The sequence below is a fragment of the Carassius auratus genome, chromosome 9 (genome assembly GCF_003368295.1).
Source record: "Carassius auratus strain Wakin chromosome 9, ASM336829v1, whole genome shotgun sequence".
Lineage (NCBI taxonomy): Eukaryota > Metazoa > Chordata > Actinopteri > Cypriniformes > Cyprinidae > Carassius > Carassius auratus.
The window spans coordinates 17645636-17664386 of record NC_039251.1 but is presented as its reverse complement, the minus strand read 5'-3'; the positions used below and the strand labels follow the sequence as shown (position 1 = coordinate 17664386).

Here is an 18751-nt window from a genome sequence, read left to right as displayed (position 1 = left end):
AGAAATTATCTTATTTCCAAAGAATGTATGTATAATTCAGAAAATGTCTTGTCTTGTCATCCCAATTCAACTTTATTTTGTGTGTGTGAGAATTTGAATACAAATTCCAATTTATTAATTAAAAAGGAGGCAATTTTCTTGTTCTATAGTGAGTTCCTACAGCAAGTGTTTTATGGATTATTTAAATACGTGCATCAAGGTATCTTTGAATAAATAAAAATGCTTACATTTTGAGCACGTTCCATTTGATTTTTTGCTTACACTCTATTGAAGATATACTTATTTGGATTATCCATAGCTTAAAAATATAAATAAACTGATATTCTTTTTGCAAAACAAAGGAACCTCAGTAAAGTTGGAGTTGTTATTCATGGACCACACACACTCAAACACAGAGATTAGCCACATATTATTTTCCTAAAGTCTATCACAGTGGGGTGCTGCCAGTTCAGTCTCTGCATACCCACCCTGCTTTGCTCTCTTTCTCTCACTGTCTCTCCATCCTTCTCTTTCTGTCACACATACTCAATCACACACACAAAATCTCAAATGCAAGCATAAGTGGTTTTTCCAAACACCACAAACTTTTTATTTTGCTACAGCACATTAAAAGAAGAAATGAAGTGGGCATTTTAACAAGATGTTGTTGTAAAACCACCTTTAACATTTTTAGGAAAAGAGAGAGAAATATCATCATCATCACGATATAATGAGAATTCCTCTTCACAGGGGTGCAAAACAATGCAATGCAACTGGGTGGTCAGGAAATAGATGCCAAAGGCACTAACAGCTAACAGAGAGAACGAGAATCATACAGCATGATGCAAACACAAAGTGAGGTTTTGGTACAGACATGCTGCTTGATCACGGTCTATGTGTTACAGCGCACAGTGCCGCAGGAGACAGTCTTGAATATAGAATATGTGTGTGAATACAACCAGATGCAAAGGTGAGATTAATCAGCTGCAGATGTGGTTAAAGAAGTCTGAAACGCTGCAAAACAGAGAACTGTTTGTACTTTTTTTAAACATCTGTTAGAAAAACCAGGGGGTCGATAATTACATAAAATGAAATGCTGGACTTGGACTGTGATACTTTTTTTCTGTCTCAAAACTGAGTTTATGTGCCTACATTTGAGCAAAGGTATTTGTTTTAGAAATAAACATAAATGCTGTCTGTTTTAGTAAGTTGCTTGGGTTATGAGACACAGACACAATCACTAAGCATTCATGCTTTTGCAATGTAAAGGAAGGTTTAAGTGTTAGGCTGTTTTAATGGGATAGCTTACTTATAGGGGGCCGTTCTTCGCACCTTGCTTAATACATGAGATAATATGAAAGATGCCAGATCTTCTTATCATGATAACTGATCTCTGGCTAATTTGGTTCTTCAAACGAATTTGCGGATTTGATTAAAATATCTGGATTAAGTTGTCTAACCCTGCATCCTAATGTTCACTAATATGAGATTATAATTAATGTGCCAAAAAGCATAATGTGTTGAAAATAGTAGCCTATTCCAGAAGTCCCCGGATGGCCTACTATTTCAGGTCGATTTTTGAAGTGTGGAGCCCTGTTCACTCTAATAGCTAATAATACCGACAATCCAATGCGCTTTGACGAATGATTCGGTTGAGAACTTCATCACGAATAAAAAGGGTTAAAAAAAAAAAAAACTACAGACATGGCGGATGCGCGCGACCTACGATTAAGTAGAGAGGTTTAGATAAGGGGGTTTGAGCAATGTAAATGTAAATGTAATAATCAACATTTAACCTGGTAAAATAATTTTTATTTATCTATGTTATAGCTATTCCATCTGCAACAGCAATGAAAAGAATCATGCAGAAACTATGAACAGTTCTCTGCATAAAGACCAGCGGCTTGAAGATCAGTGTGCTACTTCTTTTCTCTCTTGTACGGTAGGAAGTTCAATGAAATGAAATGAAATGTGGAGGATGTTAACTGTGACAAGATGATTGACAGGCCATCTTACAGTGACAGGATTATGCGACAGATTGGTCCATTAAAGACGCAATTGTATGACATGATAGTATTTGCGTACTGTTTTACTACACACTCAAAATTGTGTGTATTTTTTCTTCAGCAAAAAGTACATACTTTACGGGCGCAGTATAAAAGTATGCACATTGGGACGCAGCACACGATTAATGCGCGTTCTCGTGTTCCTCGTAAAGGGCAGATCGATACAAGAAACCAAAATCAGCAATGCAGCGATTGGTTGGCGGTTTGACATCATTTAATTAAAAAAGACACCTGGTGAAACTTGACACATTTCTCTTTCACTTTGTAATGACTTATAAGCTTCCCCTGGCTATTTTATTTTATTTTATTTTCTGTTTACCTCTGTGTTTTATTATGTATATCATTGCTAATAACATGTGATTTGTACCCTTTTTGCAATAAAAAAAAGGAAACTTGACACATTTCCGGACCTTTATAAGTAAACGAACAAGTGAACAAAACTAAAAAATTGTTATTATAGATAAATGAAATATGCACTTTTTTTATGATTCCCAATTTTTATATTCACGATTTCTAGTATTTGTTCAGGCTTTACATTTTTATTTCAATTTTGTAATTAGCAATTCATGTAATTTTATCTTTGAAGCAGATTTGTTATGTGACAGCGATAAACAAAGGGGCAAAATAATGTTTTCTGCGTTTCCTGCGCCCAATCAATCCATTCCCATAATAACTTTCACCACTCAGATTAATGCACGACTCATATTAACTGCAAGTGCAAGACTCTAATACAATTATAAATTTATTATTTTATCACGAATAAATATTTTAATGAGTAGAACTGGCTGTGTCTATAGTACTATAGATCACAACATCATACTATTATTTTCTAATTAATTTTTAAATGATTATAATTAAAAAATATTTTAAATCTACTATTTATTTATTTGATTGAAATTCCTTAAATGGTCTTTTGTGATATTTTGTTACGGTACAAAATATTTTTGCAGAGGTGGCAATTTCATGGGCAGTTCCTTCCAAGTTAAACTTGAGCTTCTGCTCTCAGTGTGTATTTTGGCCGCATGTCCCTTATTGGACACCGTACGCCTATGTTTATGAATAAGCCAAGATGGCGCTCTCCTTGAGGTGTAACGTGAAATCGGTGTTTCGTTTTGTTTATAAGAGTAATTCCCACAGAAGATTATGTACAGCTGGAAAAGCGACGGGAATGACGGTGAGAAAATCTTCTCTTTTTACAATTTTAAAATTTGCCATTTTGGCAGCTTTACGGAGGATATGTTACATGGTTCACCTTCATTGGAAACCTTCTGTAATACTATTGAAAATATCCGACAGCTGTAATTTTAAATCTAAACACATTACATTAGTCTTAACAGTATTTTAAAGTATAGGCTAATAGAGTGTAAATAACGGAGCTGTTTATAAAGCCTTTGTAATTGCTTGTGACATTTGTTGTGAGTGCATAGTTGTTAAAGCTTATTAATGTCAAGAATAGTTTAATGCTAGTGGTAGTTACATTTATGTAGCTGTATCATGCAGTTAAGCATCTTGACATGGTTATCTGTGAGGATATGGGGTTCTGCTGTCCTGCAGATTTGTAGCTTTAAAATTGAAAAATGAAAATTCAACATTGCCATCACACAAATTAATTGCATCTTAAAACATGTTCTAATAGAAAACAGTTGCAAAACAGTGTTAAATTGTAGTAATATTTCACTATATATATATATATATATATATATATATATATATATATATATATATATATATATATATATATTCATCAAATAAATGCAGCTTTGATGAGCAAATGAGATACATATTTCCAGAGTAATTTATTTTTAGAGAGCTGGAACGTTTTTTTCTCATATCCATAAATTGTTCACTTCATGTGTGGTAACAATAACAAAATTAAGATTATCTAAATTTATTCTCAATCTGTAAAAACAACAAGTTTTAATTTAAAAATGTTTGGCATTGTATGTAGATGTTTATAAGTTAATTAGTTCCATTATTCCAAAGATTTAAGATAATGAGGTTCGGTGTTTGAACAGCAGGATACAGCAGGAAAATTGATATGTAAATCAGTTTTAGATTACAGCAGTCTGTAGACTTGTTTTTATAAAATATGTTCTGAGAGGAGTAGAACACAATTCTATAAATTTGACTTCCCTTGTGCTGGATGTTCATCATGAAAGTAGCATTACTGTTTTCATGTTAAATCATCAAAACCGTAAAAAATAAAAAAATAAAAATTTGATGAATTTTTTTTCCAGATATTTCTTACAGGACTGTCCTTGTCTCTGCAGTTTGGCACATGAGTTCTGGAGAATATGATTTTTAATAAGATTATTTTAACTTTGCTAAACAGTATTTGTATGGTTACTACGGAACTAAGATTGCCTCACTTTTTTATTACAATATGTTTTAGCATTTGAATTTCACTGTGTAGATTTGTGATTTTCCAGTAGACTGAGATGTTCTTGGAATATTTGAATACTTTTTGAAATGGTTAAGTGACATAGAACGTTTCCAGAACTACTTGTTGTTCCATTTTTGTTAAAAATGAAACCTTTTATATTTGGATTATCTTGGCCCTGATTGAAAAGCTCACCTGCTCCTTCTTGCTCAATTAGCCATGTCTCCCTGTTATAAACCATCCTAAAATAACACTTTTTATAATAGCCATCACAGCCTTTAGTACATATTGAAATTCCGGCTTTTGGAGTGAACCAGAGTATGTAAAGAAACTGTTAATTAATAGTGCAATTCCCTGAGTGTCTGTAATGCTAACTGGACCTGAGCACAGTAAATTATAACTAGTGAGTCTTTTACAGAGCACGTGAAGCCTTCACTGCCTTGACTTGATTGACAACCCAGTTTTATTTGATGGCTTCAGCACACTTGCCGTGTAGGAATGTGCGTCCACCGCTGGCAGCCAGTCTCTGTTTTGTTAACTACAGGCAGTGTGTCGTTTGGGACGCTAAAGCGCAGAGAGCTGCGACTGTGGGAGTGAGGTTACAGAAAGACGTCAAAACCGTCCCAGCAGTCCTTTATTACCAGCAGCAACATTTGAAATGAGGTGTTGGTTTTCATTTCTATTAATTTCTCCAAATGTCAGGCACTGCGTGCTAATCCGGACGTTCACAATGCTGCTAGGTGTGATTTACGTCAAAACATGGAGCATATTTTGGGGGCAAAGAAAGGGTTATAAAAAGTAATTTAGCTGCAGTCTGAAAAGATGAGCACAGATTTTTCTGTCCAAGTATAAGTGAGTGGGAAATTTGACCTTAAGGAATCCATACCTATAAATAAATATTATTAATGAAACGTGTCAAATAGTGGCAAGCGGATAAAATGAGTGTGTTAGAGTTTCTCACCACAAAACCCAGCAAGATTCATCGAGCAAATGCAAAATAAATTCAGCATTAACCTTTCACTCTGTGTTGAAAACTCTTGTTCTGTTTCTGGAGCTGTTGAAATATCCCTGTTGTGTAAGTGTTTTATGCAGTTGTTTAGACCGTTTTAAGCTTTTGTTCAAATCGCATCCTGAAACTTCCCTGATTATCCTTCCATACGTTGCTGTATGAGGCAGCAGGATGCAGTGGGCCCTCGCTCTAAGCTGCGTTATAAAACATGACTCTCCCTATCCGGCCCTTAATCGCCTGTGGTCTTAATGGCTGATATCAGTCATCTCAGCCTCGTGTTGCACAAAAAGGAAATAGCTCTTAATTCTCCTTCAGGTCTAAATGCTCTAACTCTCATGTCAGCTAAAACCATTAAACCTACTCCCAGAGCCGCCCGGAGAGGAAACTCAAGGAAAGCAGGCACGCATGAGCCGGGCCTGATTGTATTTATTAATTAGACAATTTGTTTTTACATGTCAGCTAAGCACTTTATTTCACACTCCGCTGTGTAATTCGGTTCATCATTCTGAAGGATGAACATAATATGTGCTGAATAACTCCTACAGACTCCTCAAGCCATTGTAATATTTTGGATAATTTAGTGTATTTTGGCTCTAAATTCCTGTTGAGTACTGCTGCGCTGTGAAAAAAAAAAGATTTTCAAGTTAATATAAGGTTTAGGAGAAAAGTGTTTTATTTTGAATATTTTCAACTTTTTTCATACTTCAAAATTTTGCATTTAATTCAGTATGTTTCTGAAATTTGCTAGCAGTTTCTGAGTGAATTAGAGCTGCACAATTAATCGAATTTCTAATCGTGATTACAATTATGGATGCCACAAGTATTTAATCATTCAAAGTCCACTTATTCGATGTGCTTAAGATGCGTTTTATTTCTGCATGTTATCTTAAGGGTTTTTCCATTATTTACATTTTAGTTTTAGTATAACATTATAATACCATTCACATTTTTACTTTTTTATCATTTAAAGAAGAAAGCAATCTGATCTATAGTTGACATTTGAGGCTTAATACTATAGAAAAGCACTAAAGGTTTTTCAGTTAGAGTGTTTAAGCTTATTTTCATATAAAAATCTAAAACTACGGCATGGAGTTGCATCAAACAATGGTATAAACATCATTCGATGTATATTGTGATAATCGTAATTAATAATCTCAATTACAATTTCTAGGGACTAATCGACAATTATGATTTTTGTCATAGTCGTGCAGCCATAGAGTGAATATCGTTTTAAAGTAAACCCTATCAATTTTTTTTTTAGTGTGGAGTTTTGCCCCATACCCTGTAGACTTACAGTTACCGGAAATCTGACGTGGTTAATTGAATAACACCCACTATCTGGTATCGAACTTCTGGGTTCTGCTCAAACCAACACGCAGCGCTGGAGGAAATGAAAGGGAACAAGGAAAAAACTCTGGCTCAGGAGTTCCTGAGTGTTACCATAATTACACATTGATAAATTTATGAGGTGTGTGCAGGTTATTTCTGCTTCGTTGTGACTTTTATGTGTTTAATTTGTCATTAGTAGGCTAGCACCTCTGTTTTTTTCCTTTCGAGGTTCAAAAGGGAAAAAGGCAGAAGTGGCTTTGTCCTCTATTTGCTTAGTGTAGTTTATATAGTGTCCAAATATCGCAATATAATCCATGCAAGCCATTTATCATTCTCCGTGCCAGGCGTCGGGTTTTGGTTTGAGATTTCGGCAGGCTTTTCTGTGCAGCTTGCAAATAATTATATTTCATGTCAGACTGAGCGTAACCTATCTTTTAATATGTAATGCGATCAGCAGAGGGAGGATTGTAGTGAAACAAAAGCGATTGGTCCTAAACGGTTCAGGGTTTGGCCTCCAAGCCGCAGTCCGTAGTGGAGCGGCTGTCCCGTCCTGGTTATTTTTGGAGCACGGTGCGGCCCTTTCTGCTGGGAGCGCTGTTTTTGAAGGGACTCCAGCCCCATTAATCAGGCCGGGGACCCCACGGTGTGAGAGGGCCCCCAGCCCTGGCTCTCCACACTGTGTGTTTCTGTTCCTCTCCCTGCGCTCTCCGCACAGTGTGAAGCGTAGAGGAACCTCATCAATCTCACCTGTCCGAAACGTCAACCGCAGATTTAATCAAACGCTCCGTCTCCTGCCCCCCTGCCACCTCCTGTACGCCGCCCTCCTCCCCACAAATACCTCTTCTTTTGCTCTGTCTCCTGCTCATTCTTTCTCTGCTTTTTTGGCTTTGTCACTCTTGCTTTCTCTAATGTGTTTTCCCTTCGAATCGGGGTCTCGTTCCTGTTTTATTTTCAGCCGTTCGCACTTCACATCAAGCTGAGTGTGTTTCGGTACGGCAAAAACACACATTCCCCACCTTCTCGGGCAGGGGAAGGTGCCTACACTTCACCAAAGCAGGGCTTTGTTGGGAGCCCAGAGGAGATTGGCAGGATTAAGGCATGTGTTTCTGCTGTTCAGCGTGATGTCTGTTTTAATAGGGCGAGTGAGGCGATGCAGATAGACACTGTAACAGTAGGTTCTGTGTGTCTGAAGCTTAGTGGGGGACAAATGGACTGGGGCGAGAGGGTCAGAGGCGCCGTTCAGAACTGGCCTCACGCTCCCTCTCTGATATCAGCTCCTGTGGAGAGCTTCTCCACATTTACCGAGCTGCTGATGCTTTCCTGCAGAACCATAAAGAGTGGTGAAAGGCAGTGTTTGAAGTGGCATGCAAAGAGGGCATCTCTCTGCAGGATGTTAAGCTATGGATGGCTCTATAGGGTCCTTATCGTTTCTTCACGTATAGTACTGATTTTTAGTTTAAAGAGCTCAAATTTTGAGAACTTTATTAAATCTGAATGGCCAGCTGTTATTACACTGTTATGACATTGGCCATCAAGTGCAAATACAAATGTCCCTAAAATTAAAGTTAGAAATGATTAACTCATTGTTATATATTTATTATTTGATATGGTTTGTAGGTGTCTGCCTAATTTGGCTGGCTCCAACCAAGTGAAAAAGATGTCGTTTTTGATTGGATACACAGCAGCAAAAAATATGAAAAGGGTTTTAAAAGCTGATAAGCTAATTATATTAGTTGCATTTTATCATTTGCGTATTTCATTGTTTTTCTCTGCTCTATGTGACCATATTTCAAAACCACTGGCTTAAAAAAAACATGTACTGTCTGAGCATGGTATTTTGCAAAATGTAAGATGCTGTTTTCACATTTAATATGTTTGCAATGAAGATTAAGTGTTGTTATTCTGTCTCATGGTGTCCTTGGAGCTGAATTTTACGTAGCCTAGCTTCTGTTTTTCCATAACTGTATCACAGTATTTTCACTATGTAAATACAAAAGGGTCAGTCCATCTCAAATGGTCAAATGGAGGTTCCCATGTATTTAGTTGTTTCTAAACTTAGTTATTCAATCCTATACCAACTGGAACACACACACAGAGTGTTTTACAATTAAATACACCTACAAAGTGCCTAAATGAGTGTAAGAACAGGGATTGTAGGTGTACTGTGTAACTCTATCAGCTTGTGCACACACACACACATACGGTTTAATGTCTACTCCATATGGTAGACATGGAGGATTTTTGTGCTACTTTGCTGTACTGTGGTACAACAGTGTTGCGGTTGTCAGTGTAAAAAAAAAAAATAGGAGAGAACTTGCTGCTCCTGCCAAGTGTCATCAAGAAGTAGTTTGTGCTGGTGCATGGGACAGCTGAGGAGAGCGAGCAAGTCCCAGTGAATCTGAGTAAAAGAAAAACTGAGCAATTGCTGCAGGTGAGAATGGAGGAGTGTTCTGTGTCATTATTTCATTTGTAAAATAAAGGATTTTATTTCACTTTATACATTAAGTTGGATGCTGTCTAACATCTGTGTGTGACATAAGCATTGCTTATTCTTGACACCTTTGCTTTTACATTTAAGGACCTCAAGGCTTGTACATTTGAGATTATTTTATGAAATCAAATTTACATTTGAAAATATAGGCCTTTTCATTTGACTTTAGACTAAATAAGGAAGTTTAAAAAAGGTGCTTGTTTTTGTTTTGTTTTTGTATAATTGTTTTATGGAATCAACACAGCAAAATAAACATAAATTAAACATAAATAAAGATTTTGGATTTCCTGTATTATGTAACTGATTAGAAAATGTCCCCATAAATGTTAAAACCATAGCTACACCCTAATAAATAATGAGGAATGACCGAAAAGGGCATTTCTAAGGTTACTATGTAATGTACCTTGCGAATAAAATTCCCCTATCATCACAGCAGTCGTCAAAAAAATTAATATAAAAAAAATCTGATTTTTCAGACATTCCTTCTTGTCGGTAGATGGGAGGTGCGATAGGTTGATTATTCCTTCGGTAGTTGGGCGCAGTGTTGTTTCAGCTTATGTGTGATTGTCTCAAATGACACCATTACCATGTCTGGATGGTTAATGATCGGCCGGAGGGGAAGAGGGGAACAACGCAAGGTGAGAACACACATGAACCAGGCTCCGTTCTGCCCCAAATCACTTCTGACACCTCAGAGAGGCCCTGTGCATTCGGGCCACTGCACTGCAATTACTCACCCAGTAATGGCATAAATAGCCTGCTCCTTTCCTAAAACTAGCTAATGACTTTGGATCAGTGATACTATTCCCCTGGCTATAGGCTTTCTTGAAGACAGACTGATTTCAGATCAGCCGTAGATCTCCGATTGTATATGTGCCCCAAAGTAAGTCACCTCTTACACAACCATGCAGGTGTTCATGACTCTCTTCATGTGTGTTTTCCCCGTCTAAAATGTTTTTATGTTGCAAAGTTAACCTTTTTATGACGTTCAAAGATTATTTGGCAGTTGTAGTAAGTTGTTTGGAGGTTGACTGATGGAAATGGAAATTTGTAAGTTTTGAATCTGAAGTTTGGAGGCTTTGCATCTGAAGACTTGGCCTGCTAGTAAAACAATATTTGTCCAGCAATCAGCCGGCATGAATCTCTCTTTGTTTTTAATAAAGACTAAGGAGTAGTGGGCTTCCTTCTCAGTCCAAACATTTAAAAATGGCCGCTTTGTTTTATTCTTCCCAATCTTTAAATTACTACATAGGTTTATAGCATTGCACTGCTTTCTTCTGTTGCTGTTTAGAGCAGGACCACTACTGTGATTGTTATTCCACGACTGTATCACTCTTAAAAGCTGCTATTGGCTGGCTGTGAACTGTGGAGTGTTTTCATTGGCTATGGTGAAGTTCCGCTCTAGCACTCTCTCACCCGGTAGGGTGCTCTGTTAGTGTGAAACGTGCCTTGGATTTATCGCTTCGATAACATTCATAAAACTGCGTAGGGTGTCTCCTTTCTGGCTGTATGCACACCCCCAACTTTCTTTGCCTTCACTTTTATGCCCTCCTTTGCTTGAATGTTTGTCTTTCTTTTTAACAGATTTTGTCTCAAGCCTCTCTCTTTTTCTTTGCAGGGCCTCCCTAAAGCGCAGGTCTTCTCAGGGATCCAGCCCACAGGTGTTCCTCACTTGGGGAACTATCTGGGAGCTCTAGAGAGCTGGGTGGCCCTGCAGGACAAGTATAGCACAGTCATGTATAGCATCGTAGACCTTCATTCCATCACCCAGCCTCAGGACCCTCAGATGCTCCGAGAAAACATCCTGGACATGGCCGCCAGTCTGTTGGCCTGTGGCATAGACCCGACTCACTCCATCCTTTTCCAGCAGTCTCAAGTGAGTTCTGCTTTGAAGACTTTCTTTTAAGTATGCAAGATATATATAAAATCACCTTAATTAAGGATTGATTACAAAATATGAATATTGTTGTTCCAAACCTGTATGACCTTCTTTCTTTTGCTGAACTCGTAGGAAAATTTTAATGAACTGTTTTTGGTCATACAATGAAAGTCAGTGGGGTCCAAAGCAACACTTTCATTGTGAGGACAAAAAAATAAAATAAAATCTTTTTTCTTTTTGTCTTTTACATCAGAAAGAGAGTAATGCAGGTTTAGGATGAAATGAGTGTGAGTAAATGATGAATTTTCATTTTGGGTTTCACTGTGAATTTTCATTTTGGGTTGAACTATCCCAAAATACTTCTAGTATTAAAGTGTGCAAAACCTTTCTGCTTAAACAATCTAAAAAAAATGTGGAAGGTACCTTTCAAATAACTTCAAAAGTCTCATTCTAAATAGCCGCCCGGTTGTTTTATTGGGCTGAACTACTGGCAGTAAGCTAAAACATATTTTCCATTGCCAAATATTTATTTAATGGCTCTAAATGCTTATTTTACCAAACCGATTCCTATCTCTACAAATTCTCAGGATAGGGGAAAACACACAGATTCGTTTTCACGGTTCACTTCAAAGCGACCACATGAAGCAGAAAGAAGAGGATAATAATAGATTTTACTGTATGCAGCAACTCGCTAGCTGTCCAGCACATTTTCCCTCAAATTTAGCAACTTTTGAAGAGTAACTATAATAAGTGTGGACATGTTCTTCCTCTCAGCCACCTGATATGCTTTCAACAGTGTGTGTTTGTGTGTTTTGTGCAGCAGAGTGTTAGTGTGTCGGGATTTTGTGTGTTTTCTCACTGAAACTTTACAGAGAGCATGTGAAAACCTGCATGCGAACACACACACACACACACACACACACTCACTCACACTCCCCTCATTTTATTCCATTTTAACTTCATGCCACATATCTTGGCAGGACTAAAGACCTCCCATCGAACATACGAGCTCAAGACTGTTCCACATGTGAAAATAATTCCCTGTCCCAAGGAAAACACTTGACTTCATTGAAAAAATGGTGACAAGCTAAAATCAATCGGATCTTAAGTATAGTGCTTCGTGTTTGAGTGTATGAGTGTTTGGGATGTATGGCACTAGAAACCCTTTTACCAGAATAACATCTACACAACAGAGAGATTTATATGTACGTTTCTGGCAGACTCGCGTAATTGAACGTTGTGTGTAAATCTTAACAAATATGACCCCTTTTCACACTTCAGGCTTCCTTTAAATTTGTTTTCACGTATGTGCCACGTATGTGTATGTGTGGAATAATCACTTTATGCTCTATTATTTCACTTACTATTTCTGGGTCTCAGTTGATGGCACAAATCTGACATATGAAGTCATCTAAGATATGCACCACCACTATATCAGATTTTCTGATTCTCATACAGATTATCTGAGTCATCTTCATATCCGCTGTTTTACCCTCACACGTAGATTAGCTAGCTGTAATAAATATCTCTTTCAGCGCCGTGCCATAAAATCACGTTTTATGTTCATTCCTCTCTGGGTTTACGTCAGATGCCTCGGAATCCTTTTGTGAGTATGAGAGATGGCGGCCGTGTCGCCAGCACTCATAAAGTTTAATTCTCTGAAGCAGAACGATTTTGAGCAGTGTTTTTCTTTTGAATGTGTGTCTGTGTGCGTGCACACACTCTTGGGAATTGTGCAGATTTCACAAAGCCAGTTAAATGAGCTCTTTCACATGATTTTGTAACAAGGGAAGGACTAGTTCGAGTACTTGTGATAAAGTATGGATGTAGAAAGGCCTTCATACTGTGCCAATGTGCACCTGTTGGGAGGTGAGGAATATCTTGTTCTCTTCGCTGCCACACAGGGGCGCTACGAAGATACCTAGTTTATGTGTATAGTGCTGTCACTCTGCATTTCAACAGTAATGATAATTTGATTGCATGATGGTAATATATGTGTCCACAATAATAAAAAAAAGAGAATCAATATTTTAGATTTTTTAAATGGAGTGCCAAGTTCTTAAAAATACTACTTTTTGACTTCATGCTGATCAGGAAAAAAAAAAAAACATGTTTAAAGTTTACATTTAATGCCTCAAAAACATGTGGTGTTGCTGTTATCTTTCATCAGTCTCAAAATTAAAAAGATGTTCATTAAATAGAATTGTCAGGCTACACAGTATATTGTTTTGTGATTATCATGAATGATTAATTCAGAAATATAATTATGATAAATATCAGTTTTGGGGGTGTTACACTGAATTTTACAATCTAAACTTTCCATGTCATGAAAACATCAAACTATCTGAAGAGACTTATTAATCTTGACATATATATGAAGGTATCCAGGGTTTTGCCTGTTCCCACGTTTTTGTATGTTTGTCGCACCAAATTTAGTTTATCGGACAAAGGATTTTCAAATTATTTGTTCATTTGCTTAAAAAGATACCATCAAAATGAATTCAGAAATTGAAAACATACTCCTCAAAGAAGATGTGTGTTCAAAGCATTGCATGTTTTAACTGTACTTTTAATATATTTCTGAACAAATTGACTGATAAATGAAATGAGAAATGAGCACCATTACATTTTATTTATTTATTTTCCTGAAATGTAATCATACAGTTACTCTGCAGGTCTCAGAACATGCTGAGCTCTCGTGGATCCTAGGCTGCCTCACCAGCATGCCTCGTTTACGGCACCTGCCTCAATGGAAGGTAATTACAGCACTTTTGTTTTTGTTTTTTTATCTGTTTGTGAGAGTATGTTGAAGTCCCTCTATTATGAGTAATGAAAGGTTCTTATTTCAGTTTTGGGAGTCCCCAACAACAGGTTGACATGCATGCAAGTTCAAAAAACACTTTCATTGTCTTTTAATATGCATTTATTTTTACCTTTTTTTTGCTCAACGATTTGTTTGATTAATTTTTCCAAACCCCACCTTTGCGTGACACTAATCTGCAGTGATTGGTCAGATTTTCAGTTGATCATGCCTGTAATGTAATGCTATTTTCATTCAGACCAATGCAAAAAGACCAATAAGTGGACGGGCAATAAGCTAATGTTTCATGTTGCGTCAACATGAATCGGCTTGGGATTCATTTGAAAAACAACTCGTTTCAATGATTCAGAGTCAACTCTTTCTTTTAAGAGACAATTACTTTATACACAGTGCACTTTCAGATTTAAAACTTTGCAAGTGCAAGAAGTTTCCATTCACTTAGAGCTGTGTTACACACTGCATGAAAGATAATTTTCAAAAATCCATAATAGGGGCAGTTTAAATAAAAAGACACATGATATTTTAGAGCCCTCTACAAGATGGTAACGTGCCAGTCTAAATGCTCAGGCCTCCCTCCTCTGTTTGCTGTCCATGTGGCACGGCGACAGGCTTTTCCTGTGCCGGTCATGAGGGTGGGCGGAACTGGCAGGGAGAGACAGGGCTTGATAATGACTGTGATTCACCCAGAGAGGACAACCCTTTTATATTGCTGCTGTCGGAGAGCTGGGCCAGAAGCCTCCCACCGCTGCAGAGAAAACACCTAGCTGTTTACTCAACAGCTGAGTGCATGTGAAACGTGGCGGAAAGTGGCCTTTGGATGCTGTCTGTGTGCGTTAATGTGGCAAAACTCCTTCATTCAGCCCGATGTGGGAAACTGAGAAAGGGCTTGATGTTAGACCTCATTGTAATAAGAAAACAAATAGACAGTCGCGGCCAGATGTAATGAAAGGTGCTTCAGATTTGTTTCAAACTTTCCTCTCCGTCTGCCCGTCCAGTGGTAAATCCTCTGTTTCTTTTCCTTACAGATGAAGAGCAAGCAGAAGAACGAAGGGAGTGTGGGGCTTTTTACGTACCCAGTGTTACAAGCAGCAGACATTCTGCTCTACAAGTACGTCCGGCTGTGCTCTTCATGTGTTTTATTCTTAGCGTGGTTATATCCCCAGCTTGTGTTTGAGCGAGAGTGATGTTATTGTTGTGCAGATCTACACATGTGCCAGTAGGGGAGGACCAGATCCAGCATTTGGAGCTGGCCCAGGACTTGGCCCGCATCTTTAACAACCAGTATGGAGAGTTCTTCCCAGAGCCTCGTGCCCTGCTCAGTATGTTTGGGAGTTTTCATTTTTACCTCATGACATTAACTTCCCGTTTTAATCAGTCTGCTTTTCTCATAAAGATTCACCTGAGCACAAACCCTGAAAGGTGGAAAAGTAAGACAAATTACTCTGTGTCATTCAGCGAACACACAAATGAGTCAGTGCTCTCAAGTGTCTTCCCCAGCTCCCTGCTTTCCTCGCTGTATGTTACACACACGCACAACAACGCACCCCTTGCACAAAAAGTTGTGCGCACACATGGCTGGCATGTTGAATCGTCAGTTTGAGCTTCAGTCTTTCATTCACTGTAATTATCGCCATCATAAAAGCACAATATGAAACCAGTCATGTGTGCGATGGCGCTTTGATTAAAGGATTGTTCTCTTCCTTCTCTATCTGAGTGATGGGGTGATAATGGATTTGGGGGGTTTCCCTATAGTGACTTCACAAAGGCCGGTTCACATCACTCTTCTTATATGTGAAGGAAGACTGCGCCTGCATCCTAGAGCCAGAGCTAAAGAAGCCAAACAATATCTGTTGCCCTGAAACCAAATCAAAGATCCGACCATTAGAGCCCATCTGTGTTGTGATTCCACAAAGAAATAATATTTACACAACCCAGTTGCTTTCCAGAGATTCTTCATTTCAATCTGATTAGTGTGCAACCAGTGGTCGCTATATGGAATGCTAATTTACTGAAATGTATCTTATAAAAAGTGGAAAATTGCATCCTACGATTACTTTTGTATTGAAATGGTTAGGCAGTATTGTAAAGGAAGCTTTTCAAAGAAATTGATATTAAATAGCATGTTTCCTGCACTGTTTTTCGGCAGTGGAGGGAGTGAGCTGGTTCATTTGGTGAACTGTTACACACATTCTTTACTGAACTAAATCTATCAGAGTGGTTACTGACTCAACATTTGACTCCTATTTTGTGTTAGTAATTTAACAGTATTAATATGCCATATTTTATTGTTATAGATTTTGTGGGATGTCTTATGCTCACCAAGGCTGCATTTATTTATTCAAAAATACAGTAAAATACATTAACGTTTTACTTTTTAAAATAACTGTTTTCTGTTTTAATATCTTTTATAATGTCATTTTTTTCCGGTGTTGGCAAAGCGGAATTTTCAACAGTCATTATTCTAGTCTTTAGTGTCACATGATCATTTAGAAATTATTATATTATTCTTTATAATTTCGTTTTCCTCTTTAATTATCATTCTGTCTGCTTGAAACAGATTTTTTTTTCTTTTTCTTTTTAATTTATTTGAACAGCATTTATTTGAAATGTAAATATTTTGTAACATTGTAAAACTCCTTACTGTCACTTGTGATGTCCTTGTTGAGAAAAAAATATTATTTTAACACTTTGTTAACTATTTGACCCTGGACCACAAAACCAGTCATAAGTAGCACGGGTGTATTTGTAGTAATATCCAAAAATACATTGTATGGGTCAAAATTATCAATTTTTCTTCCGTGCCAAAAATCATTAGGATATTAAGTAAAGATCATGTTCCATGAAGATATTTGGTAAATTTACTACTTTAAATATATCAATACTTAATTTTTGATGAGTAATATTCTAGGCTAAGAACTTTATTTCGACAACTTTTAATGCAATTTCTCAATATTTAGTTTTATTTTTATTTTATTTTTATTTTTTATTTTTCATATAGTTGTATCTCGGCCAAATATTGTCAAATCCCAACAAACCATACATCAATGGAAAGCTTATTTATTCAGCTTTCAGATTATTTTACTCCAGGGTCACATAGTCAACTATTACCTGTATATAATTTATGTAATTTAATATTGTAATTATATATTATAGTTAATAATGGACATGAATAGGAAACTTAAGGAAATACTCACTCAGCGTAGATTAAATGTTAAATTTTTCCTGCTTTTTAACTCTCAGGTGACACACGAAAGGTGAAATCTCTGAGGGATCCATCTTCTAAGATGTCCAAGTCGGACCCCCAAAAGTTAGCTACAGTCTTCCTGACCGATACGCCTGATGACATTGTCCTTAAGATTCGCAGAGCTGTGACTGACTTCACTTCTGAAGTGACCTATGAGCCTGAGAGTCGGCCCGGTGTATCAAACCTAGTCTCCATGCACGCGGCTGTGTCAGGACGGAGCGTGGAGGAGGTGGTCAGGCTGGCTGAAGGTATGGACACTGGACAATACAAGAATGTGGTGGCCGAGGCTATTGTACAGAAGCTGCAACCCATTCGGCTGGAGATCCAAAGACTGAAGGCCGACAGAGGCCACCTTCAGAGTCTCTTAGCCAAAGGAACAGCGAAAGCTCGTAGCCTCGCAGCTCCTGTGATGACGGAAGTCAGAAAACTGGTGGGCTTCTATTAAGACTTTAGAAAATGTAAAATGCAATGAACTCTTCTTTGTCTGTGCTCGATTGATTCAGTTTACTAATGAAAACATTTGGTTAGTAAATTACACCCCTGTCACAGATTACTGTCTGTTCAAAAACTCAGTTTTGTTTGGTTTCATCTTGTATTTTTGTCAAATTTTTAAGCAAATAAATAATTGTATTTTTATTTATTGTCATATGAATAACATTAGTTCAAAATCATTTTAAATCTCACACATCTCTCAACAAACACATGCTGTGCAGGAGAAGCTGCAAGTCTAGCCAACTCCAAGTCTGTTCAAGGGCGCTAGTTGACATGATGGGTACCTCACATGCACTATGCACGAATGGAGCGATGGAGCATTTGGAGAATGTTTTAATTGTATTGTCCTGTTTTTTTCCCTTGTAAGAAAGTATCTGTGAGGAGGTGGAAAGATTGTCTGTCTATTAGGCAAAGGTAAATTAAAAGGCAGGCAGGGCAACTAAATTCCATGCATTACCAGAATTCAGAGTTGATGCACTTAATTATTATGTTACACAAGACTTTATACCCATTTATTCCTGAAAACAACAAAAAAGGGAATGCAACATATAATTTTTTTTAATATGCCCCTGTCTACATTTTAAAGAAAAGATGTATTAAGAAAAAAAAAAAACTGCATAACTAAAATATAAAAAATAGACAGGCCAGAATTGATTTGTTGTTATATATTTAAAATGAGTTATGCACCTAATTTTCAATTGGAAATAATTTCAAATCCTTCGTCTGACGTCTCTCATATATTCACTTAAAAAAAATCCTGCTTTATTACTTCAGCTTTATAAACGTATTTGCTCTGAAATAATTCTAAAAGCAGTCATCATAAATCATGCAATGAGAAAACATCATTAACTCTACCCTCATTTTCTCTGATTCTTTAAACTGCAATTGAAAAGGTTTCCAGCGTCATTTGCTGCACAAACATGCATTATTCTCCAAACTGTGTTCTGAATTTAAGGATATATGGGAGGATTAGGTGGGAAGTTTATTCGTTCCACGGGGCAATTAGTGATCAGTCTAGCAAAATGAATCGTTTGTTTAGAGCAGCTTTTTTTTCGCTCTCT

General features: G+C 37.2%; 1 protein-coding gene across 1 annotated transcript; it reads left to right on the top strand.

Moving 5' to 3' along the window:
• The first annotated feature begins 3077 nt into the window (after positions 1 to 3077).
• LOC113108552 (tryptophan--tRNA ligase, mitochondrial-like) lies at positions 3078 to 17834 on the top strand. The gene is made up of 6 exons (XM_026271750.1): positions 3078 to 3219; positions 10873 to 11130; positions 13809 to 13889; positions 14980 to 15062; positions 15155 to 15273; positions 17195 to 17834. The coding sequence occupies exons 1-6, from the start codon at positions 3115 to 3117 to the stop codon at positions 17641 to 17643; spliced, it is 1095 nt and encodes a 364-aa protein (XP_026127535.1). The 5' UTR covers positions 3078 to 3114; the 3' UTR covers positions 17644 to 17834.
• Positions 17835 to 18751: the final 917 nt, after the last annotated feature.

Bases quoted from the DNA above. Each gene is read 5' to 3' on its own strand.
- LOC113108552 (XM_026271750.1), top strand. From the start codon at position 3,115: ATGGCGCTCTCCTTGAGGTGTAACGTGAAATCGGTGTTTCGTTTTGTT. The intron at 3,220-10,872 runs GTGAGAAAATCT...TTTTCTTTGCAG, and splicing joins GAAAAGCGACGGGAATGACG to GGCCTCCCTAAAGCGCAGGT. The intron at 11,131-13,808 runs GTGAGTTCTGCT...GTTACTCTGCAG, and splicing joins TCCTTTTCCAGCAGTCTCAA to GTCTCAGAACATGCTGAGCT.